Raw genomic sequence first — 27,034 nt, forward strand, 5'->3', positions numbered from 1 at the left:
CAATTTTGTACTAGTTATAAATTAGGGTTTGTGAGAGGGAGTGGTGAGAAAGGAAAGAAAGAGCAGAGAGGTGAGGGAGAGAGTCAGGTGAGAAAGGAGGGAAAGAGCAGAGAGGCGAGGGAGAGAGTCAGAGTGTTTGAGAGAGAGGGGGGGAGAAGGAGAGAGAGAGAGAGTTGCCGTCGTCGATGTTTGAGAGAGAGAGTGAGGTTGTGAGTAAAAAGAGGGAAAGAGGGGAGATAGATCTGGAAATGGGGAAATAAAATAAGTAAAGGGGAAACAATTTTTTTGGTAAAAGGGGGGGAATTTGTGTACCAAAACCGGGGAAAATTGACAAGTTAATTTCAAATTTTTAAAAATTGGTCATAGACAACGGCTTATAAAAATGACCGATGTCAAAGTTAAAATATGGATTTGATAGTTTTTTATTTGTGAACATAGACAACGGTTAGTATAAGAAACTGATGTCAATATTCTCATTCAACATCGATTAATTGAAAACTGATGTTAAAAATTCTTTTAACATCGGGTGCATTACATACCGATGTCTAAGCACCGATGTCGTATGCACTATTTCTAGTAGTGTTCTTTGGTTGCCTGCTTTTTCTTAGATTTTAACCCCAGCTTCTGTTCCTTTTTGGCTTCACCAAACTAAAGGTGACCACTCATCACACAGATCCATTTTCCATGTCTATAAATTCTTGCCATCCTTCTCTTCAGTATAAAGTCTTTGATAATCTTGAAGCTTTCAATTGATTTGCCCAACAACTTCATTTCATCAGGTCTAGGAGGTGAATAGGCTTGGTCAATTGGGTTTTTGCTTGAGAATTTGGAGGAATGATTTTTAGGCTTCAAAACCACAATGTACTACTGTTGTTTTTTCATAGAAGATTGACCTGTTTTACAATTTCCCAGCTTTATCTTTTCCAAAGTAATTGACTTCAACTATGTAGAATGCCTCACAGATTTTGCTTGATTAACAGTTGAACCAAATACTTGAGCAATCATTTTATCAATCTATTTTCTCTGTTCTTTTATCTTGAGCTCAGCTGCTTGCAAGATTTATAAGATCAATGCTATCAAAGGAAGGTGTCTTTGAGATAGTAATAGCTGGCACTATCACTTTGTTGACTTGAATGTGCACATCCTTCTCCGCCTTTTTGTTAGCATCAAGTAAAGCAGGGTTTGAAGTTTTAGCAGCCACTAACTGTTGTAGGAATTGAACCTGTGTTTCTTGTCCTTCCAATATCTTGGCCACAAAATGTTCAACTTTTGAGAGTCTATCAGTGAGGGCCTCAAATTTTCTTGCCAAATCGTTTTCTTTCCTGAGCTTGAGCTGCACTTCTCTCATAGTTGACTGTGGAAGCTTCTGTTCAATCTTCTCATTCAACTCTTTCTTAAGTGCCTCAACTGCATTCTTCATGCCATCCACAACTTGAGTCTGTTTGAGATTTTGAATTTTGTGTAATTGGAGAGACTCATGATGGGCTTTTAGCTGAACTTTGGTGCTGGCATCTGTAGTGACTTGAATGGCTGACTGAGTTTGTCTGATTAGTTTGAACATGTTTGATGTGAAGTAATGATAGATGTAATACTTCTGAGCATCCATTCTGGAGTTTATGTAGAAGAACTAGGGCCTTCATCTCCCCTTAAGTTGGTGCCACCTTCATCATCAAAATCATCTGGAAACTCAGAATCACCATGAGATCCAAAGTTTGAGTCCACATAATCAGCTGTAGGAAGTAGAGTGAACAAAGCATCCTTAGCCCTTTTTATAGATTCTGTTGTGTATAATTGATTGAGTGTCCTTTCAGTCTCCTCATTGCCCTGAACATCCAATGTTTGGTAGGCTGTAATAGGGTGAGTAAATGTCTCAGCATCTAGGAAAATAGAATCTATAAAAACTTTGTATTCTTGTAAATATAGACTTTTCCTTTCAACCTCATTGACATTCATTGACTCACTTGCAATGGCTTTTAACCTTATCTCTCCTGAACCTGTCTTTCTCTCATAATCTCTCTTTTTTTATATACAGGGCTCTCCATGACTCACCACCCTCACACACTCACCTTCACTATCTAAGGCGGGACTCCGCTCTTTCTCTTTAGCCATGCTGGAAGAAATAAATCATTTGCACTTGTAATAGATTTAGATATACCAAGTTGTACAGTGACATTCAACGGATGTGAAATATCAGTTGAAAGTGTAGTTAGAATTATCAACGGATGACTGCTGTGAAGTACATCCGTTGAAAGACAATCACTTCTCAACGGCTGATGAATATCCGTTGAGGAAGAAGAAATAATGAAAATAGGAGTTGAAACTATTGTTGAGTCTGTGGAGATTGATTTTAAGTTTTGTTGCATAGACACTTGAATAGTTTGAGAAAGAAATGGCATGTGATCCAACAAATCATCTATAAGATGATGATCACTTGCTTGCGATTTTGGCTCCTCCATGAATTTGAGAGATGGAGAATCAGGAATTAATGTTTTGATCATATCCCCATCTAGAGAATTTGTGGGAGAATTTTGTGTGTGTGGTGTTTCAATTGTGAGAGAATTTGGCTGTGACTCCATATTTATTGGAGCCACATCAATCTGACTTTGAGAAGGTGTATTAACTGAGTCTTTGACTGCAATTGGCACTGTGTGTGCACCTTGTGACTCCCCCATTGGTTTAGCCTTATTCATTTTAATGTAGGTTTATGTTCGATCAGTGTCCCTACCCGAGTGTCCGTACCCCTTTTGTTCTCTATTCTTGGAGAAGAGCCTGTTTCAATAGTTGCACCCTTTTGGGAGGATGCATAAATAAGGTTATTTACTTTTGAACAACTACGGAGACTATAGTGTGGTTGGTTTAGGTGACACTTGCCTCACACACCTTATCCAGGAGCTTCTTTAATTTTCACCCCTTCCGTCACCAAGCTCACTACCCTGTACACTCCCCTTAAGGGTTGTGGTAGTTTTTAGAACTGGTGTCTTTTGAGAGACACTAGTGGTTGGTTTCTTTGTTTTGGCGTGTAATCTTCTACTACTTTTTATGTTTTAGAAAGGGTGGTTACTTGACATATATCTATATCATTTATTTTGTTGTACAAGTTTTTGTTGCCATTTTACTTGAGTTGTTTGTGTAAAGATTGTATCTTAATTATACATATAATTTAATATATTATTTTTGTTGAATAAGTTGTGTATATGAATTTTACCTGTTGCATGAACTCATATTAAAAACTATTTAATTTTGCCAAGATATTTAAACATTTTTAAATCATGAGATGATTTTATATTCAATAATTGAAGTTCAAACTATAAATATAAACAAAAATAATAGATCTATACATTTTTTCACAATTTATGACCTTTATTCGAGCTTGCTAAATATAAATTTTATTTCTTTGTCTTTTGTACATTATACATTTATTTCTCTTTCAATTTAAATTTATCGAATTTAATCTACCGACAATAACAAGGTTCTAATTTTATAGTTTTAATTCAGTTTTGAATTGAAGTATCATAATATATAAAAATTTTGTCCTTTGATTTTAGCTTTATTACTTATGAGATATTTTTATTTTTCTTATTCACTTTATTTATAGGTAATTTATTATCAATCAACTACATCCTATTTAAAGTAATACTTTTTTAGAATTTATTTTGTTAAGTAATATCTCCTCGTACCTTTAACTGGAAGTCTTACAACCCCAACAACATCTAATCCATATTCTGTCACAATCAGGAAGAGATCTTTAAAGACACCTGCAGCTCTAAAATTTCTCTCATGACAGGGTGACATTATGCACCAACAGATTTGTACCATGAAAGGAGAACATAACAAATGCAACAAGAATTTGGACCAGAATATACTAATACTAAAATAGAAGCTTAACATATAACTTCTATATAAGAGGAGGATCTTTAGAAAATAATTTTGCCATGGACGAGAAAATACTTTACAAATATAAAGTGCAACCCAACAATATTCTTGTAACTAAATACACCTTGATTCGCCTAACGATTCCTAATGACAAAATGAGCAGTCACATACTCACATACAGCACCTTAAGGGCTTTCACCCAGCTTGGAGGCCTCTAAGATACCTAGTTTCTAAGTACCTCAGTATACAAGCAAATTAATAAGCATGAAACTTTACAGATTACTACCCCAAAACAATTTCTGCACCTGGAGGGTTGGAATAGAGATGAAATTTACGAAAACCTATACAAGCCAACAAATTTGCAAAACATTGTAACATCAAATATGAATGGTTAACAACATAACATCAGATTCATACATGGATATACACATATAGCACAATAAGGAAACATTACCATGTACGTCATAACCTCGAAAGTGAGGATAATGTATTGAAGGTAATAAATTATCAATGGGGCAAACACTAAAATTAGTTATTTATAAGAAAATACTCCAACAAAAACACAAAGTTTATAATGTATTTAAAAAAATATTTCGAAAGATAGTGTAGGACGTGCACCAGGGACTCTTTTAATAATTTCTGGTATGCACTGATTTCAGTTTAATCCCAATAGAAGTTTTTATTCAGAAATCTCTACAGTTGTGTTCTATAATCAGTTTAGTCTCTACATTTGGTATCAGATCACTCTATTCTTTATCTACATGACTCACATCTCATTGGCATACAAGATGGCTGAGTCGAGCAAGCACAAGGAAGGGCAGATTGGGTTGAGTTTTCCCATGCTAACAAAGACAAATTATACTGCTTGGGCAATAAAGATGTGGATATTTATGCAAGCACATAGCGTGTGGGAAGCAATCGATCCCAAGGATCCAAAGGCTGCTGTGGAAGACAAGATCGACAAGCGAGCTTTGGCTATGATCTATCCGAGTATTCCAGAGGAATTGATGTTGACGCTTGCAGAATGGAAAACCGCAAAGGACGCCTGGGAGGCAATAAAAACGGTGTCACTAGGGGCTACAAAGGTCAAACAAGCAAAGGCTCAAACACTTAAATCTGAATTTGAATCTTTAAATATGAAGGACACAGATCAATTAGATGATTTCTGCATGAAATTAAATGGCCTGGTTGCGAGAATCAGGGCACTTGGAGAGACTATTGGAGAAGAATACGTTGTGAAAAAATTGCTAAGGGCGGTGCTTGCCAAATTTCTGCAAATAGCGTCAGCTATCGAGCAATTTGGAAATATTAAAACTATGTCGGTTGAAGAAGTAATAGGCTCGCTAAAAGCTCACGAGGAACGACTATCTAGTCAAGGTGATAGCAAAGAAGAACAACAACTCCTTTTGACCGAGGAGGAATGGTCACGACGTGAGAACAACACTGGAAAGCTCCTGCTTACACGCGAGGAATGGTTGAGAAGGTCGAATAGAGGTGGGTCTCAGGTTGGAAATGACCACCGTGACAGAGATAATCAGGATGGTCGAAGACGAATTGATAGAGGAAAACTAAAATATTTCAACTGTGGAGCCTATGGTCATTTTTCCATTGAATGTAGAAAACCAAGGAGGGACAAAATACAACGTGGAGAAGCCAATCTAACACAAACATATGACGAAGAACTTGCACTCTTAATGGCCATGAATAATGAAGGTGCAGACGACATGATTCTCTTGTCTGAAGGTGCAGGCTCGAACACAAAAACCTTGGAGGAGGACATCTGGTATCTAGATAATGGGGCAAGTAACCATATGGCTGGGTGCCATGAAAAATTTCAAACTCTGGATATAAAAATGAAGGGGCAGGTTAAATTTGGCGACGGATCTCTAGTACAAATCGAGGTGAAGGGCACAATAAGAATTGTTTGCAAGAATGGCGAGACACGAGCACTATAGGATGTGTATTATATACCCACACTGAAGAGCAATATTATTAGCCTAGGTCAGCTTTCTGAAGAAGGAAATCGAGTGGTATTGGATGGAGAAAACTTGTGGGTCTATGATAGTTATGGGAGGCTGATTATGCACATAAAACGCTCTCCAAATCGTCTCTACAAAATACGCATTGAAGATACCAAGGAAGTTTGCTTACTTACAAAGGAGGAAGAAAAGGCATGGTTATGGCATGCACACCTAGGCCACGTCAATTTTAATGCAATGCAGCTGATGTCTAGGAATCAAATGACACATGGTCTTCCATCCATAAATCAACCAAAAGAGCTTTGCAATGGGTGCCTTATGTCAAAACAATCCCGTAAGCCTTTTCCTACTCACTCTCATTTTACTTCTAAGCATGCATTAGAATTAATACATGGGCATCTTTGTGGGCCTATTTCAGCTTCTACTCCTGATGGCAATAGATATTTCATGCTATTAGTAGATGATTACACTCGTATGATGTGGATTTACATGCTTAAGTTTAAAAGTGAGGCATTAAATTATTTTAAGAAGTTCAAGTTACTGGTTGAGAGCAACTCTGCAAAACAAAGCATTCAGGTGTTCCGTACTGATCGTGGGGGGGAGTTTTGTTCCAAAGAATTTGAAGACTTTTGTGAACAAGCAGGAATTTTGAGGCATTATACTGCGCCCTACACACCACAGCAAAACGGTGTAGTAGAGCGTCGTAATCGTACAGTGGCAACAATGACTAGAAGCTTGCTCAAGGAAAGGGGAGTTCCTGCACAGTTCTGGGGCGAGGCTGCTAGACATGCCGTATACATCTTAAACATGCTCCAAACTCGAGCATTCTCACACATAACTCCGTATAAGGCATGGTGTGGTCACAAACCATCTGTTGAATCTCTGAAAATCTTTGGTTGCATCTCTTATATGAAAATTCCAGCCGTGTTCATTCACAAACTCGATGACAGAAGTAAAGTGTTAGTTCACTTTGGAAGAGAACCAAGAACTAAGGCGTATCGATTGTACGACCCAGATTCTGGAAGAATTTATGTGAGCAGAGACGTTATATTCAATGAAGGAAAAGGTTGGAAATGGGATAAAGGTGCAAACCAAATCGCTGATAGGTGCACTCAAATCAACGCTTTCTAATTTCAAATTGATTTTGACATTGATCCACGAGAAATATATGAGCAACACGCACCAGAAAATTCCGAGTTTTTTAGTGAAGATTCTAACTCCAAGAGTGCTGCCTCACCAGAAACACCATTCACATCAGGGTCTGTTTCTTCATCTGACATTGCAGGAGACTCAGGTTCTAGTGGTTCCAGCACTGATAGTGAACCAAGGCGCATGAGACAACTCTCAGACATTTATAGAGTCACTGAGGAAGTGAAAATTGAGGATGAGTTGCTGCTAACAAATGTAGATGCACCAATAAATTTTGAACAAGCTGTCAAAACTGAGGCTTGGAGGGATGCAATGAATACATAAATTACTACTATAGAAAAGAACAAGACGTGGCAACTTACAAATTTGCCAAAGCGCCATAAACCAATCGACTTGAAGTGGGTGTTCAAGTTGAAAAAGGATCAAAATGGAGAGGTAATCAAACATAAAGCTCGTTTGGTGGCTAAGGGCTACGTGCAGTGCTATGGTATTGATTATGACGAGGTTTTCACCTCGGTCACAGGATTAGAAATGGTTCGCTTACTTTTGGCATTGGTAGCCAAGAACGAATGGGAAGTACATCACCTTGACGTCAAGTCCTCTTTCCTAAATGGTGTTCTCTCGGAAGAAGTCTATGTTTCTCAACCTAAAGGCTACATGAAAAAGGGGCAAGAATACAAAGTTTATAGATTATTCAAGGCCCTATACGGGTTACGACAAGCACCCCGGGCTTGGTACTCACAGTTAAACAAGTGCTTGTTGAAGCCTGGTTTCGTGAAATGTCCCTATGAACATGCTGTTTACACACGAAATGAAGGGTCTGAAATTTTGATTGTGGGTGTCTATGTTGATGATCTAATTATCACTGTCACCACTGTTTCTAATATTGTCAAATTCAAGGGGGAGATGAGTCGTGAATTTGACATGACTGATCTTGGAAGATTATCATATTACTTGGGCTTGGAGGTCGAACAAGGCAGTGGTTACATCAAACTTAAACAGACTGCATACGCAATAAAGGTGCTTCAAAATACAGGTATGAGTGATTGCAAGGCTGTGACGTATCCCATGGACTTCAACTTGCAGATCGATGCTAATTCAAATGATGAACTGATAAATTCAACTCATTACAAGAGCTTGGTTGGAGGGTTACGTTACTTGGTTTACACTCGTCCTGACATAGCAAATACTGTAGGAATATTCAGTCGTTACATGGAGAAACCCACTCTAATGCATCTGAATGCCATAAAGAGAATATGTCGGTATGTCAAAGGTACTCTGCACTACGGTTTGATATACACAAAGGGACGTGGAAACTATATTCTGTCAGGATTCTCTGATAGTGACTTGGCTGGGTGTGTAGAGGATAGAAAGAGCACGAGTGGGATGGCATTTTATCTTGATGAAAGCTTAATTTCTTTGGTGTCACAGAAGCAACATTGTGTGGCTCTTTTCATCGTGTGAAGCTGAATTTATGGCAGCCACAATCACTGCGTGTCAGGGCATATGGTTGCAGCGAGTTCTTGTTCAGATCTCAGATATCAAACCAGGTCCTGTTGTTATATATATCGACAATAGGTCTGTGATTGATCTAGCAAAGAATCCAGTTTTCCACGGACGTAGTAAGCATATTGACGTGCGATACCATTTTATTCGAAAATATGTTGAGCAAGGTCTGATCGTAATCAAGCATATCAATACAAGTGAGCAGCGTGCTGATATACTAACTAAGGCTTTGTCTGCGGCTAAATTTTAGAAAATGAGAAGCTTGCTTGGAGCGAAGAATTTAGAACATGTTTAGACTAAGGGGGAGCATGTTGGGTTTATTATCTAAACATGTTTCTGGTACTTTTACTTGTTTCTGTATTTGAATAAATTATGTACGTTGTAGAGTCAGAATTGGTCTGAAGTAGTTACAAGTTTGTAGGAGATAGTGTAGGACGTGCACCTGGGTTTTAGGTAGTAGTATGTTAGTCAGACTCTTTTAATAATTTCTGGTATGCACTGATTTCAGTTTAATCCCAATAGAAGTTTTTATTCAGAAATCTCTACAGTTGTGTTCTATAATCAGTTTAGTCTCTACACTACCTTCTTAAAACGTGATCTGTTCCTATATCTTGTGGAAGCTCGGCCATGATCCCAATCATCGTTGTGCTCCCTGTATCGGTGCTCCCGGTCGTACCTGTCCCTGTGGTACCTCTCTCTCTCGTTCCTCTCCCTCTCTTACCTCTCCCTTTGGTAACTCTCCCTGTAATACCTCTCCCTAACATACTTGTCCCTTCCATGACCCCTCTCATCACGATGCCTCTTATTAGAGTTACCTGACCTGTCACGTTCAGATTCTCGATCTTTCTCACGTGAGGCACCATATGACTCTGAAAATTTGTAATGGCTCTCTCCATATTTATACTCTGAAACCCCTTCTTCACCACCATAACTCCACTCTCTTGGTCTTTGGAAGTGTTCCTCTCCTCCATGTATACCATCATTCACATTCCTGAATGAGGTCCCTCCTTTCGAGAACTACCCATCATCCCCATTCTATATCATCCCCATTCTATTAGCAGACATTCCCTTGCCAAATATAGAAGAATCGACATGATGAGAGACACGAGGATATTCCATAGCAGGACCTGTAAAATCTCCATAACCAGGTCCTCGACCACCAGGCAGACATGTGCCCCTCATAATACTTCTTCTTGCTCCGCTACCCCTCACATTCCTGGTGCTTCCTCTTCCCGCTCCACTACCTCTTTCTGCATTATCATTCATAGGCCTCTTCTCTGTCTCATATTGAGATTGAGGTTGGACTTGGAATTTCTTTTTATATAAGGAACGACCATCTTCCATAAAGAATCCGAAGAAGCAAATTCTACCGTGCAAGCTCTTCCATTAAAAATGTATCCGTTCATTCCTTCTTTGCACAAGGCTGCAACAATTGAGTCATAAAACTCAACCTGACAATATCCTCTGGACTTACCATTAGCTTTCTCATCGAAGAACTTAATCTCTTCAAGCGTCCCATATTTAGATGAGACACTTTCGATTTCTGTATCAGTAGTCCACCAATGTAACTCTCCAACAAGGAGAATAGTCTCACCATTATCTCCAGTTGGCCTAACTGGGTTATCATTGGATATAAAATGGTGATTCACATTTAAATTATCATTTGAAACATTAGGTGACATCTGTGGAATACTTTTGTTAGGATCAAGGGAAGGCACATACTCATCAGCAACTTTACACAACGTATTAGAAGGGTAAATGCCAATGCTAGTATTCACCGCACCATTAGCAGATGGACCTGGCGACTTAGACAGATGAAGCTGAAGAAATCCCACATTAATATTGAGGTCACCGTAAAGTTCATCGCACATATCATCTTCGTCAATCACTTCATTATCTGCACCACTAGAAGAAGGACCTTGCACCTCAAACAGCTGAAACTTAATTCCCTCTACAATATTGAGATCATCATAGAGCTCATCATAGTGACCAACACCTTCATAGTCTAATTGCTTTTCAGACTTCGGATCCATTCTCACTAATTGAAGAAAAATAAATGTAAGAATATAGAAGGAACACCTAATTAAGCCAAGACAAATAGAACCAGAACAAAAGCAACATGAGATGTAAGAACATAGTTAAGTTGCATTCAAACAAGGAAGCTTCATTGTGTTACATCTCAGTCGCTGCATTTATAACTATTTGTGTAATTTTTTTCATATTTCTTTCTGTTTGATTGTCAATCCATGAAATGTTCAGGTATGTATCATTTTTATTCTCCATGTATATGTTACTGGTTTATTTATGTCAATATTTAATTCATATAAGTAAGGGTAAAACTAATTTAACAACAATTGAAACTAGTTTGTAGCACTTTAAAATGATAGGTAAGGAACTTGAATATTTGAACCCTACATTACCGTTAACGAATTGAGGAAAGAAATACAGTAAATTTGAATCCTAATTTAAGGTTCAATAGGTTCAAATACTAAAATTTCGCCATGCGTATATGAGTTGTGATTACAAAAAATGACATATATAAACCACGAACACATACATGGAGAATAATGACACAATACCATAACATTTCACAAACTGACCATCCAAAAACAAGAATTTATCAATATATCTCTAATACAAAGAGGTCAATTCATATTTAAAGCTTATTCAACAAAAGAAGAAATATTAAATTGTATTTCCAAGTAAAAAGATACATTAATGTTTACGTAAACATCTCAAGTAAAACAACAACATAGAGCATATACAACAGATCAATAAATGATACAAATATCCTCATGGTGCATAAACGGGTGTATACAAAGATAGATGCCCACATCTCGAAATTAAAAAAAACAGACAAGAACTTATCCACATCTATCACATACAAAGAGGTAAAATTCAAATAAACAGCTTATTCAACAAGAATAATATATCAAATTATATTTATAAGATACAATCTATGCACAAGCAACTCAAGTAAAACAACGCTAGAAGTTTATACAACAGAATAAATGATATAGACATATGTTAAGTAAAGAGTCCCTTTAAAACATTAAGTTAGCTAGTGATAAATAGGTCGAAACAAAGAGAAGTTTGTACAACCAATAAATGATATAAATATATGTTAAGTAATCGGTACTCTAAAAGACTAAGGTAACAGAGGACAAACAAGTCTAAACAAAGATAGATGCCCATATCTTGAATTTACAGAAACTAAACAAGAAAATGTTCAGATCTACATACAAAGCCGTAAATTAATATCAAGCAACAAAAATAGCATGATAAAACAAAATAAATGATATAGATCTCCACATGATGCATAAACAGGGCAAAACAAAGATACCCCCTCATCAAATCATAAAAAGAACACAACCCACAAAGGCACATCAAAAAAATGAACAGAAGGGTGAGAAATTACCAAAATTGAGTGAAATGGCCAAGATTTTGTACAACTTGTCTCTGATAAATACAAGGGGGAGAGAAATGAAGGCTGCTAGCTGTTTCTTGCTTTGAATATATAGATACTGTTTCTTGCTTTGAATATAAGATATAGATGATTATATGTATGTGTATCTGGTTTTGCTCATACACTGCAAGGTGGTGCAAGAGTGGCAAGAGAGTGTTTTGATAAAAATTCCTGGGAGTGGTACTGGTATGGTACTGGTATTTATACTACGTGAGCTAGTTAGGGTTTGGGCCAGGTTTCGGGTTTAATAAGCTTTGCATCATTTGTTCATATTTAAAAATGAGGGCCTGCCTAGCTTTATCTTTTTATTTTGATTACATCTGATATTCTTTAACATCATGTATACTATAAGAATAAATTAAATGTTGGGTGATAATTATGACATCTTTTATTCATTTTCTTTATTTGGTAAAAATTCAAGCCAAATTCATTTCTTATCTTGTAACCGTTTCTTATTTTCCAAATGACATTCTAATTTGACCGGGTTATATTAAAAATTGAAAAATATAACATTAAAGGAAAATACTAAAATGAGATTGTTATAGATACTTTAAATGTTATTTAATTGACATATTCAATTGAGATTTTAAAGATTTTTCTAAATATTACAGATACGGTATATTTGATCCGTATTTAAAAAAATTCATTGTAATTTGGTGAAAACTCAATTGAATCCAAAAATATTTTATCTTTCACAATTGGGTGATGAAAGATATTTTTCATGAGAATTTAAAATATTAAAATTTTGATTCGTAGTTAATTTAATTTTTTTTAGAAAATAATAAAAAAATTGATGAGCGTAGATACAAGTAAATTGAGAACTATTGAGCTATAGTTGGGCTTGGGCTAGGTACTTGCAAAACAGACTTTTGCATCACATATGTGACTTGTTTAAATTGCAATGATATGACTATTATTTTCTCTCTTACTTCAAGTCTAGGGATTTGAGAGTCAGATTTTCCTTTGAAGGTTCTAGTTGACATTTATTTACTTTTCGACCATTCATCTTTCTATTTCTTCATTTTCTCTTTTTTATATAAGTTTTTTTCTAATAAAATCAGGAACTAATTCTTTTTCAATGAGAACTTGTTGAGTATATTGTTATCAAAATTATAAGTTGTACCCATTTTTTTGAGATATTAATGTGTTATGTCTTGACATTGTTGTGTATCTTATTACGGGTTTTATTAGTTCTCCTAAGAAATATTTTATACGATATTTTGGAAAATGTATTACACCTGGGACATTAGTAGATGGATATTGTAAAAACTCATATTTAGCACCAAAAAGTTGTTCAAATTTTGAAGGTATTTGTTACATGTTACTCTAACTAGATATGACAAAATAGGTTTGGATCCGAATAACCGAATTGAAATTCATGAAACCGTGATCCGAATAATGAAATCCGATAATTATCCGAAAACCGATTTAAACCAATTCGAAAAATACCCGAATCGAAAATTTAACCGATCGAAATGATCCGAGATATAAGATCCCATTATAAATTGGAATTGATTAAAACTGAATAATATATTAAGTGAACCGAATATGACCCAAAATAAGCAAAATTTATATTTTATACAATTTTATATTTATGAAAACATACTTATTTAATCATATTCTTTTATAAAAGTACATTATATTATATAAAAATACTAAATTAAATAAAAAAGATATTTTTTAAATCTCAAAAATTAAAAAAATAAATAAGTTATGATCCGAAAATATCCGAACCGAACTCAATCCGAACAAAATTTTGTCTGATCTTAATCCGAATTTATCCGATTTTAATCCGAATTAGACCCTAACCAAATCACATCCGATCCGATCCGAATGGTCTGCAAATATATCGTAATCCGAAAGTAGATCCAATCCGAAACCAAACCGGTTATTCGAATTGCGAGGTCTAACTGTAACCTATAGTTTTGAATATTAAGCTGCAAATCACACTTATGTAAATTTCAATTGTGATAATTTCACATGTGGTGGTTCTGAATGGCTACGGATGATATGGAGGTGAATTGTGATGTTACTAATTTCATAGTTGGGTTGCATTATATGTCATTTTAATACTTTTTAGATTAAAAAATTTAGATATTATACGTGTTAAGCATCTAAACCTATTTGTTTAGATTATTTAATATTTCACAATCAGATTTTAGTTGATATTTCAGAGTTTTGTTTCAGCTCGATTTCAATATTTTAATGATTTTTTTCGCTTGTTCGTCGAATTTTTTTTAAAACTCTAAACTTTCTTTCAAAAATTAAACTACATATACTAAAATTATAAAGATATAATTATTTAAGAAATATATAAACCTAATTTTATCACATTAAATGTATTTTGTAAACAATAAGTTCGCATCTTTTTATGCTAAAAGGTATTATTAAAAATTAAACTATTTTTTCTCAAAAAATTAAAAATTTAACTTTTATCATGTCATGTCATTTTTATTAATATTTAGATTCTTGTATTCCTGTATTACAAACAATTAATAATATCAAAACAAGTATTTTTATTTTTGAATTCAAATTCTTAACTGTTCAATTTTGCCAAGATATATATTTTAACATTTTTAAATCACGAGATGATTCCAGATCCAATAATTGAAGTTCAAATTATAAATACAAATAAAAAAATAGATCTAAACCTTTTTTTATGACCCCTATGCCATTGCAACTTTCTAAATATAAATTTTATTTCTTTTTATGTTCCACATTATAATATACACTTATTTCTCTTTCAGTTTAAATTTATTGAATTTAATCTATGGACAATAAAAAGGTTTTAATTTCATAGTTTTAGTTTAATTCTGAATTGAAGTATTATAATATATAAAGGTTTTATCTTTTGACTTTAGCTTTATTACTTATGAGATAATTTTATTTTTCTTATTTCATTTTATTTATATTTAATTTATTATCAATCAACTACATCCTATTTTTAAGTAATATTTTTTTTTACAATTTAGTTTGTTATATATAAATTAGAAATATTATATGACATAATTAAATTATAAATATGCAAAATAAATTTATTGTTAAGTTCACAAAAAATATGGAAAAAATTTAAATTACTCATACACCATACTAACTTATCTTATAACTAAGACCCGTGACTCTTAGAATACTGATCCAAAGACTAAACCATTATTTGTTGGCAGTCCTAAATTTAAAATGATTTATTAAAACTAAAAGTGATATCAATATTGTTTTATTAGAATATATTTATTTATAATTAAATATGATATTTACCTTTTTATTTAAATATTGTTGTATATTGTGTTGGATCAGTTCCCTTTTGTGTAGCACTACTTGGCCTTTTTTCTTTAGCCTTAACTCTGTTCCCTTTAGCCCACTCTGGCTCGGGTTCTTCTTGAGCTTCTTTGGTTGCCTGCTTTTTCTTAGATGTTAATCTCAGCTTCTCTTCTTTTTTGGCTTCAACAAACTAAGGGTGACCACTCATCATACAGATCTGTTTTCCATGTCTATAAATTCTTGCCATCCTTCTCTTCAGTATAAAGTCCTTGATAGTCTTGAAGCTATCAATTGATCTGCCCAACAACTTCATTTCATCAAGTCTAGGAGGTGAATAGGCTTGGTCCATTGGGTTTTTTCTTGAGAATTTGGAGGAATGATTTTTAGGCTTCAAAACCACAATGGACTGTTGTCACTTTTCATAGAAGATTGGCCTATTTTACAATTTCCTAGCTTCATCTCTTCTAAAGTAATTGACTTCAACTATGTAGAATGCCTCACAGATTTTGCTTGATTAGCGGTTGAACCAAATACTTGAGCAATCATGTCATCAATCTATTCTCTCCGTTCTTTTATCTTGAGCTCAGCTGCTGCAAGATTTATAAGATCAATGCTATCAAAGGATGGTGTCTTTGAGATAGTAATAGCTGGCACTATCACTTTGTTGACTTGAATGTGCACATCCTTCTCCCCCTTTTTGTTAGCATCAAGTAAAACAGGATTTGAAGTTTTAGCAGCCACTAACTGTTGTAGGAATTGAGCCTGTGTTTCTTGTCCTTCCAATATCTTGGCTACAAAATGTTCAAATTTTGAGAGTCTATCAATGAAGGCCTCAAATTTTCTTGCCAAATCATATTCTTTCCTAAGCTTGAGCTGCAATTCTCTCATAGTTGACTATGGAAGCTTATGTTCAATCTTCTCATTCAACTCTTTCTGAACTGCCTCAATTGCATTCTTCATGCCATCCACATCTTGGGGCTGTTTGAGATTTTGAATTTTCTGTAATTGGAGAGACTCAAGATGGGCTTTTAGCTGAACTTTGGTGCTGGCATCCGTAGTGGCTTGAATGGCTGACTGAGTTTGTCTGATTAGTTTGAACATGGTTGTTGTAAAGTGATGATAGCTGCAATACTTATTGAGCATCCATTCTGGAGTTTATGTAGAAGAACTAGGGCCTTCATCTCCCCCTAAGTTGGTGCCAGCTTCATCATCAAAATCATCTGCAAACTCAGAATCACCATGAGATCCAAAGTTTGAGTCCACATCATCAGCTGTAGGAAGTAGAGAGAACAAAACATCTTTAGCCCTTTGTATAGATGCTGTTGTGTGTAATTGATTGAGTGTCCTTTCAGTCTCTTCATTGCCCTGAACATCCAATATTTGGTAGGCTGTAAAGGGTGAGTAAATGTCTAAGCATCTAGGAAAATAGAATCTATAACAACTTTGTATTCTTGTTAATATAGTCTTTTCCTTTCAACCTCATTGACATTCATTGACTCACTTGCAATGGCTTTTAACCTTATCTCTCCTGAACCTGTCTTTCTCTCATAATCTCTCTTTTTTTGTATACAGGGCTCTCCATGACTCACCACCCTCACACACTCACCTTCACTATCTAAGGCGGGACTCCGTTCACTCTCTTTAGCTATGCTGGAAGAAATAACATATATAGGTTCACTCTTTTCCTCTCCTTTTGCTTGGGAGCAACCGAGGCTCTCACTCAATTCACTCCATTCCCTCAAGCCTAAGAGTGATTGGACAACTACTAAATCATCTACACTTGTAATAGATTTAGATATACCAAGTTGTACAGTGACATTCAATGGATGTGAAATATCAGTTGAAAGTCTAGTTAGAATTATCAACGGATGACTGCTGTGAAGCACATCCGTTGAAAGAAAATCACTTCTCAACGGCTGATGAATATCCGTTAAGGAAGAAGAAATAATTAAAATAGGAGTTGAAACTATTGTTGAGTCTGTGAAGATTGATTTTAAGTTTTGTTGCACAGACACTTCAATAGTTTGAGAAAGAAATGGCATGTGATCCAACAAATCATCTATAAGATGATGATCACTTGCTTGCGATTTCGGCTCCTCCATGAATTTGAGAGATGGAGAATCAGGAATTAATGTGTTGATCATATCCCCATCTAGAGAATTTGTGGGAGAATTTTGTGTGTGTGGTGTTTCAATTGTGAGAGAATTTGGTTGTGGCTCCACATTTATTGGAGCCACATCAATCTGACTTTGAGAAGGTGTATTAACTGAGTCTTTGACTGTAATTGGACTTGTGTGTGCACCTTGTGACTCCCCCATTAGTTTAGCCTTATTCTTTTTAATGTAGGTTTATGTTCGGTCAGTGTCCCTACCTAGTGTCCCTACCCCTTTTGTTCTATACTCTTGGAGAAGAGCCTGTTTCAAGAGTTGCACCCTTTTGGGAGGATGCAAAAATTGTTGAAACTATATTTAATCTAAGCTTGTCTTTTTGTTTTATCAGGAAAATAAACAGCTGGCTAACATGTTTGTAGCGGGCTGAACTAGTCTCTGTTTAGTTGGAGAGTTTGTAGGAGAGTCCTTTCTTATCTGGAGTAGTAGAGCATTATTAGGAAATGGTAGATTATCTATATTTCTTTTTATCGTCTGTAGCTTGGAGTCTATCTGTTTAGTTGCTAATACAGTGAGTTTATTTTTGCTCTGCACTCTCTCTAATTTCATTCACATATATCTATACATATAAGTGTCTGGTTTACATTTTGATACCACATTTAGTATCAGAGCTTCTATTTTGTATGCCAAAGTACATGCCAAAAACAAGCACGATGGAGACAGTAAAGAGAAAATATGGTTTAGTAGGATTAATCTATCCTATGTTAACCAAGAGCAACTACACGGCCTGGGCACTCAAGATGAAGGTATATATGCAGGCGCATGGCATATGGCCAGCGGTTGAACCCATCAACACAAAAGAACCGATTGAGGATAAGACGGACAAGATGGCGTTAGTTGCAATATACCAGGGTATCCCCGAGGATGTACTGTTATCGTTAGCAGACAAAAAACTGCTAAAGAAGCTTGGGACGCAGTGAAGATGATGTGCCTAGGAGCAGACAGGGTTAAGAAAACAAGGATTCAACGTTAAAAGATGAATTCGAGTTCTTAAACATGAAAGACTCGGAGCTGATTGATGATTTTTGCATGAAGTTGAATGGTTTGGTCACTAATATAAGGGCGTTGGAAGAAACTATTGATGAAGCATATGTTGTGAAGAAACTGCTATGATCCGTTCCGTCCAGATTCTTACATATTACGGCTACTATCGAACAGTTTGGAGATCTCGAGACAATGACAATAGAAGAAGCAGTGGGTTCTCTTAAGGCGCATGAAGAATGTCTACGGGGAAAATCCGAAGTTGGTGGAGAATAACTTTTGTTAACCAAGGAGTAGTGGAGAAAACGGGAAAAGAATGAATGACATTTTCTGTTTACACGGGAAGAATGGCTGAAAAAGACCAGCAAAGGCGATGTTGTTTCAGGTATTAAAAACTCAGGTGCTGGTGCTTCTCGTGATGGAGGACGTTCAGTATAAGATAGGAGCGAGATAAAATGTTTCAATTACAATATCTATGGCCACTATGCTGCTGAATTCCGTAGGCCAAAACGAGAGAGAAGGAGGGATGTTAAAGCTGAAGCACATCTAACACAAGCTCAGGGTGACGATGAGCCAGCATTGCTATTGGTTGAACATAAGGTTAAAGAAAGGAACCAGCTGTTGCTGAATGAACAGGATACGGTGCCAAGACTGTCACAATTCTGAGAAAAGAATTGACTCAAATGTTTGGTATTTGGATAACGGGGCATCTAACCATATGTCTGGTTTTAGATCGAAATTTAAAACATTAGATGACGGAGTAACTGGCCTGGTTCGTTTTGGTGATGGTTCGACTGTAAGTATAAAAGGAAAGGGAACGGTTGGGTTTCAGTGTAAAAATGGTGAACAACTAACGTTTCATGACGTGTATTTCATTCCGGATTTGTGTAACAATATAATCTCACTTGGTCAACTTTCAGAGAATGGGAACAAAGTAATCCAGAAGGAAGACTACTTGTGGATATACGATGGTCAAGAAAGGTTGGTCATGAAGGTACAACGATCAACAAACAGACTATACAAGATTACTCTTGAGACCGTACCAGATCCTATGTGTTTAATGAATAAACGGGAGGAATTACCAAGGCTTTGGCACGCACGTCTTGGCCATGTAAACTACAAAGCAATGAATATGATGTCTGAAAGGGGAATGGTACGTGGTTTTCTTGAATTTACTCAACTAAAGGAGATCTGTGAGGGATGTTTAATGTCAAAACACCCAAGAAAATCTTTTCCCAAACAATCAGAGTTTCGAGCAACAAAACCTCTAGAATTGATTCAGGGCAATTTGTGCGGTCCTATCACACCAGCAACTAAAGGAGGAAACATATATTTTTTCCTCTTCGTAGATGATTACACTCGCATGATATGGATATACATGTTAAAAACTAAGGATGAGGCATTATGTGTTTTCGAGAAATTTAAAGTAATGGTTGAGAATGAGTCAGAAGAAAAGATTAAAATTTTCCGGACAGATAAAGGAGTGGAATTCACCTCGAAAGTGTTTATAGAATTTTGTGAAAATGAAGGCATTATACGACACTTCACTATGCCCTACACTCCACAATAAAATGGAGTTGTAGAGCGTAGAAACAGAACTGTTGTTGAAATGTCTCGTAGTATGTTGAGAACAATGCAGGTGCCATCAGAATTTTGGGGTGAAGCTGCTTGTCATGCAGTGTATGTACTAAATCGATTACCAACTAGAGCTCTTTCAGAAAAACTCCCTATGAGGCGTGGACCAAAACAAAACCATATATAGGACATATCAAGATATTTGGTTGTGTAGCATATATGAAGCTACTACAGGTGCACATAACAAACTTAAGTGATCGAAGTAAGCCAGTAATCTATTTGGGTAAAGAACCTGGAACGAAGGGCTATCGCCTCTACAATCCTGTCTCTGGAAGTATGCACGTAAGCAGGGATGTGGTTTTTGCAGAATCAAAGGCTTGGGAATGGAATAGGAAACAAGAAAATTGAGGGACAAATGCTACATTCATTCTGATAAACAGTGGCTCGAGTTGGTCAAGTCCGGAAGATTTTGAGAGCCATGAGGCACCAGATACGACACAGGCCTCAAATGTGAGTACAAGGTCTAGCCATGGGATACCTGGTATGCCACAGGTTTTAAGTGCGAGTACAGGTTCTAACACCATAGATTTTCAGCCGAGTGTAGGGTCTGGTAGTACTCAGTCTGCTACGAGGGAGAGCAACACACAATAGAGTGATGTTAGTAGTCAGTCAAGGCATTTTCGATTACTAGGTGATATATACAATGAAACAGAGGAAGTTGAAGCTGAAAGCGAGTTGTTTTTCATGGGAATTGATGAACAAAGTAGTTACAGAGATGATGGGTTCTGAGGCATAAAATGCAGTGGATAAACCTAAATAAAAAAAAAAAAATTCGAAACCCAAAAACATGATTCATGTATAATTATGGGCAGATTATGGAGATAACGAATCACACCTTTCAAGAGCTTAACTTTCACGAACTCAGCGGAGATCCTAGCTATCACGCTTTGTGTCTACCTCTCGGAGAAACACCTCTATGGTATCCACACGAGCACCTCCAAGAACGTCTCACAAAGTTGGATATGGAATGGATGTACTAGGAATTATGGAGATAACGAATCATACCTTTCAAGAGCTTAACTTTCACGAACTCAACGGAGATCCTAGCTATCACGCTTTATGTCTACCTCTCGGAGAAACACATCTATGGTATCCACACGAGCACCTCCAAGAACGTCTCACGAACTTGGCTACAGAATGGATGTACTAGCCTCCTTCTTGACGATCCGAATTGCCTCTGCCTCTCTTTGCTGCTACGGTTTTCTCCAAAACGTACCCCCTCTTTCACCTATCATTATCTATTTATAATGGCTGATTAAAAAGACCCATAAAAGCAAAGCCTAACCCTAGTAGGTATTGGATTAAATAATAAAAACGAATTTCTATTATTTAATTAATAATTAAGTCATACTTAATTATTATGGGCAAAAACATTCCTTTTAATTCGAATTTATATTATCTCAATTAAGTCTTACTTAATTATAATAAAATTTGAATAATCATCAATTCATTTAAATCCATAATTTAAATTAACTATTCCATTAAGTGCTCTATTTGTGCGACCCTATAGGCTATTATTTAATTGACAATAATTTTATTCTCTAATAAAATTATAAACAATGAGCGGTATCTAGTAATACATCATTGTTACCCAATTAAACAATAATTAAATCATGATTAGATAAAACCTTTCGTGATTAATGTTTTTTGTGTAATATAATCCCTTTAACCATACATATTATAGATTAAACTCGAGGCATGTATTTAGTCATCCTCTCGAACATTTAATCCGGGTTTACTTGATCCATGAGTAGACTATCAAGACAAATCATTATTTGAGCATGACCATGCTTTTATAATCTCACTCAATCAAGAGACCAATAATATCTCTCCTAATTATAGGAGGGTTAAATCATTTATCTATCATTCAAATTTCTCATACGACTCATGATATACCCGATGTCCACTTTTATCATCACCCGATCAAAAGTAACTTTTAATGTAGTCAAAGTATATTAATCCTCGTATAGAAATATAATGATTTTAAGTCAAAGGATTATTACACCATTATCACTGTGAGTCTTTCTTATGACTTTATTAAACATGAAGAATCTCACTGTGGGTCTGTCCAGTACCATGTACTCTCACATGTACCTATGTATTGACTTTAGTATCCCCATACTTATAACCAATAAGATGTGGTTATCTTGTCAAACAACATACTAGTCTATCTATGTATTATTATTGTCCTATATAATAATACTCGACCAGGGACCTTTAAGAATATGATATATTATATAATCTCAAGTTTAAGTCATGTACTTAAACTATACAATGTGTATCATGATTATAAGGACATTTATTATGCTAACAAAATATCGCAGTAATTAAGGTTATAATAAATACATTTATTGAATGATCAACTGACATAAAGATTTAAAAGAATAACGTATTGCCTCTGGGGCACCTACACTAACAACAGCCACTGAACAGGGTTGGAAGAGAGCAATGTAAGACGAAATTGACTCGATAGAATGGAACAAAACATGGGAGTTGGTTGAATTGCCAACAGGACATAAGACAGTGGGACTTAAATGGGTTTTCAAGTTGAAAAGGGACACAGAAGGGAATATCATTAAGCATAAGAGCAGACATTCTTACAAAGCCAATGTCCACGGTTAAATTTGAAAGGATGCGAACGTTGCTTGGCCTGAAGGATCTGTAGTAACCAGCTTAGATTACGGGGGAGTGTTGAAACTATATTTAATCTAAGCTTGTATATTTGTTTTATCAGGATAATAAACAGCTGGCTAACATGTTTGTAGCGGGCTAAACTAGTCTCTATTTAGTTGGAGAGTTTGTAGGAGAGTCGTTTCTTATCTGGAGTAGTAGAGCATTATTAGGAAGTGGTAGTTTATCTCTATTTCTTTTTATCGTCTGTAGCTTGGAGTCTATGTGCTTAGTTGCTAATATAGTGAGTTTGTTTTTGCTCTGCACTGTCTCTAATTTCATTCACGTATATCTATACATATAAGTGTCTAGTTTACATTTGGATACTACAAAAATGAGGTTATTTCCGTTTGAACAAGTACACAGACTATAGTGTGCTTGGTTTGGGTGACACTTGCCTCACACACCTTATCCAGCAGCTTCTTTGATTTTCACCCCTTCCGTCACCAAGCTCACTACCCTGAACTCCCCTTAAGGGTGGTAGTTTTTAGAATTGGTGTCTTTTGAGAGACACTACAGGTTGGTTTTTATGTTTTAGAACGGGTGGTTACTTGACATATATCTATATCATTTATTTTGTTGTACATGTTTTTGTTGTCATTTTACTTGAGTTGTTTGTGTAAAGATTGTATCTTAATTATACATATAATTTGATATATTATTTTTATTGAATAAGTTGTGTATATGAATTTTACCTCGTTGCATGAACTCATATTAAAAACTATTTATTTTTTCCAAGATATTTAAACATTTTTAAATCAGGAGATGATTTTATATCCAATAATTGAAGTTCAAACTATAAATATATAAACAAAAATAATAGATCTATACATTTTTTTCACAATTTATGACCTTTATTCGAGCTTGCTAAATATAAATTTCATTTGTTTATCTGTTGTACATTATACATTTATTTCTCTTTCTATTTAAATTTATCGAATTTAATCTACCGACAATAACAAGGTTCTAATTTTATAGTTTTAATTCAGTTTTGAATTGAAGTATCATAATATATAAAAATTTTGTCCTTTGATTTTAGCTTTATTACTTATGAGATATTTTTATTTTTCTTATTCACTTTATTTATAGGTAATTTATTATCAATCAACTACATCCTATTTAAAGTAATACTTTTTTAGAATTTATTTTATTAAGTAATACCTCCTCGTACCTTTAACTGGAAGTCTTACAACCCCAACAACATCTAATCCATATTCTGTCACAATCAGGAAGAGATCTTTAAAGACACCTGCAGCTCTAAAATTTCTCTCATGACAGGGTGACAGTATGCACCAACAGATTTGTACCATGAAAGGAGAACATAACAAATGCAACAAGAATTTGGACCAGAATATACTAATACTAAAATAGAAGCTTAACATATAACTTCTATATAAGAGGAGGATCTTTAGAAAATAATTTTGCCATGGACGAGAAAATACTTTACAAATATAAAGTGCAACCCAACAATATTCTTGTAACTAAATACACCTTGATTCGCCTAACGATTCCTAATGACAAAATGAGCAGTCACATACTCACATACAGCACCTTAAGGGCTTTCACCCAGCTTGGAGGCCTCTAAGATACCTAGTTTCTAAGTACCTCAGTATACAAGCAAATTAATAAGCATGAAACTTTACAGATTACTACCCCTGGCTTTACATCATAACTGCAGAATTTAAAAACTTTAAGCTTACAGGAAATAAGTAGTGACAATACTCATACATGATAAGGTATTACCCCCTCCCCTCCCCCACCCCCAAGACATAGCAGTTCACGTATTAGTATCACATTACAGCATACACTCAACAACAAAGATCAATGCTCATTGCTCCTAAGACCAGAACAATATTTCCTAGCAGGAGCCTTAAAATACAATGACCAACTTTACAACCTCACTCTGTCAGATATGTTTCTACTTCATTACAGACAAACACCAACAACACACGTTAGTGCTTCATGCAGTTTGGCCGCCTTGTCCACAGATTTTTTTTGCAGTTATACAAATATAGAATTTTTGGTTTTCCCTGCAAATATAACAATGGGCAGGTTTAGTCACCAAAACAATTTCTGCACCTGGAGGGTTGGAATAGAGATGAAATTTACGAAACCTATACAAGCCAACAAATTTTCAAAACATAGTAACATCAATTATTAATGGTTAACAACTTAACATCAGATTCATACATGAATATACACATATAGCAGAATAGGGAAACATTGCCATGTACGTCATAACCTCGAAAGTGAGGATAATGCATTGAAGGTAATTAATTATCAATGGGGCAAACACTAAAATTAGGTATTTAAAAGAAAATACTTTGATAAAAACACAAAGTTTATAATGTATTTAAAGCAAATATTTCGAGAGAAACCTGAGTTTACAATGTATTTAGCTAGTACAAATTTTTAGGTGAAGCACTCTTTGGAGAGTTAAAGAAAGAATATGATTTCAAAAGGCATGAGTCCGAAGCTACGAGCTCCTTTTTCCATAGACAGCACCCCTCGAATGAGATCTATGATTTACCTTCTTAAAACGTGATCTGCTCCTATATCTTGTGAAAGCTCGGCCATGATCCCAATCATGGTTGTGCTCCCTGTATCGGTGCTCCCGGTCGTACCTGTCCCTGTGGTACCTCTCTCTGGTGTTCCTCTCCCTGCCACACCTCTCCCTTTGGTAACTCTCCCTATCATACCTCTTCCTCACATACCTGTCCCTTCCATGACCCCTCTCATCACGATGCCTCTTATTAGAGTTATCTGACCTGTCACGTTCAGATTCTCGATCTTTCTCACGCGAGGCACCATATGACTCTGAAAATTTGTAATGGCCCTCTCCGTATTTATACTCAGAACCCCCTTCTTCACCACCATAACTCCACTCTCTTGGTCTTTGGTAGTGTTCCTCCCCTCCCCGTATACCATCATTCCGCATTCCTGAATGAGGTCCCTCCATTCGAGCACTCCCCATCATCCCCATTCTATTAGCAGACATTCCCTTGCCAAATATACAGGAATCGACATGATGAGAGACAGAACGATATTCAATAGCAGGACCTGTAAAATCTCCATAACCAGGTCCTCGACCACCAGGCATACCTGTGACCCTCATAACACTTCTTCTTGCTTTGCTACCCCTAACAGTCCTGATGCTTCCTCTTCCCGCTCCACTTCTTTCTGCATTATCATTCATAGGCCTCTTCTCTGGCTCATATTCATGAGATTGAGGTTGGAATTGGATTTTCTTTTTCATATAAGAAACGGCCATCTTCCATAAAGCATCCGAGGAAGCAAATTCTACCGTGCAAGCTCTCCCTTTAAAAATATATCGGTTCATTCCTTCTTTGCACAAGGCTGCAGCAACCGAGTCATAAAACTCAACCTGACAATATCCTCTGGACTTACCATTAGCTTTCTCATCGAAGAACTTAATCTCTTTAAGCGTCCCATATTTAGATGCGACACTTTCGATTTCTGTATCAGTAGTCCACCAAAGTAACTCTCCAACAAGGAGAATAGTCGCACCATTTTCTCCAGTTGGCCTAATTGGGTTATCATTGGATATAAATTGGTGAGTCACATTTACATTATCATTTGAAATATAATGTGACATCTGTGGAATACTTGTGTTAGGATTAAGGGAAGTCACATACTGATCAACAACTTTACACAACGTATCAGAAGGGTCAATGCCAGTATTCACTGCACCATTAGCAGATGGACCTGGCGCCTTAGACAGATGAAGCGGAAGAAATCCCATATCAATATTGAGGTCACCGTAAAGTTCATCCTACATATCATCTTCGTCAATCACTTCATTATCTGCACCACTAGCAGAAGGACCTTGTGCCTCAGACAACTGAAACTTAAATCCCTCTACAATATTGAGATCATCATAGAGCTTATCATAGTGATCATCACCTTCATAGTCTAATTGCTTTTTAGACTTCGGATCCATTTTCACTGATTGAAGAAAAATAAATGTAAGAACATAGAAGGAACACCTAATTAAGCCAAGAAAAATAGAACTACAACAAAAGTAGCATGAGATGTAAGAACATAGCTAAGTTGCATTCAAACAAGGAAGCTTGATTGTGTTACATCTCAGTCGCTGCATTTATAACTATTTGTGTAATTTTTTTCATATTTCTTTCTGTTTGATTGTCAGTTCATGAAATGTTCAGGTTGGTATCATTTTTATTCTCCATGTATGTGTTAGTGGTTTATTTATGTCAATATTTAATTCATACAAGTAAGGATAAAACTAAATTAACAACAATTGAAACTAGTTTATAGGACTTTAAAATGATAGGTAAGGAACTTCAATATTTGAACCCTAAATTACG

General features: G+C 35.7%; 3 protein-coding genes across 3 annotated transcripts; 1 reads left to right on the forward strand and 2 right to left on the reverse strand.

Annotated features, from left to right (window-relative positions):
- The first annotated feature begins 4,661 nt into the window (after positions 1–4,661).
- On the forward strand, positions 4,662–5,828 carry LOC141664517 (uncharacterized). The gene has a single exon (XM_074470472.1). It carries the CDS (start codon positions 4,662–4,664, stop codon positions 5,826–5,828), a length of 1,167 nt encoding a protein of 388 aa, XP_074326573.1.
- Positions 5,829–9,769: 3,941 nt separating this feature from the next.
- Positions 9,770–10,540, reverse strand: LOC141664518 (uncharacterized). The gene has a single exon (XM_074470474.1). The coding sequence runs from the start codon at positions 10,538–10,540 to the stop codon at positions 9,770–9,772; it is 771 nt and encodes a 256-aa protein (XP_074326575.1).
- A 14,621-nt stretch (positions 10,541–25,161) lies between these two features.
- Positions 25,162–26,448, reverse strand: LOC141664519 (uncharacterized). The gene has a single exon (XM_074470475.1). The coding sequence runs from the start codon at positions 26,446–26,448 to the stop codon at positions 25,162–25,164; it is 1,287 nt and encodes a 428-aa protein (XP_074326576.1).
- Positions 26,449–27,034: the final 586 nt, after the last annotated feature.

The sequence above is a fragment of the Apium graveolens genome, chromosome 6 (genome assembly GCF_009905375.1).
Source record: "Apium graveolens cultivar Ventura chromosome 6, ASM990537v1, whole genome shotgun sequence".
In the NCBI taxonomy this organism is placed as follows: Eukaryota; Viridiplantae; Streptophyta; class Magnoliopsida; order Apiales; family Apiaceae; genus Apium; species Apium graveolens.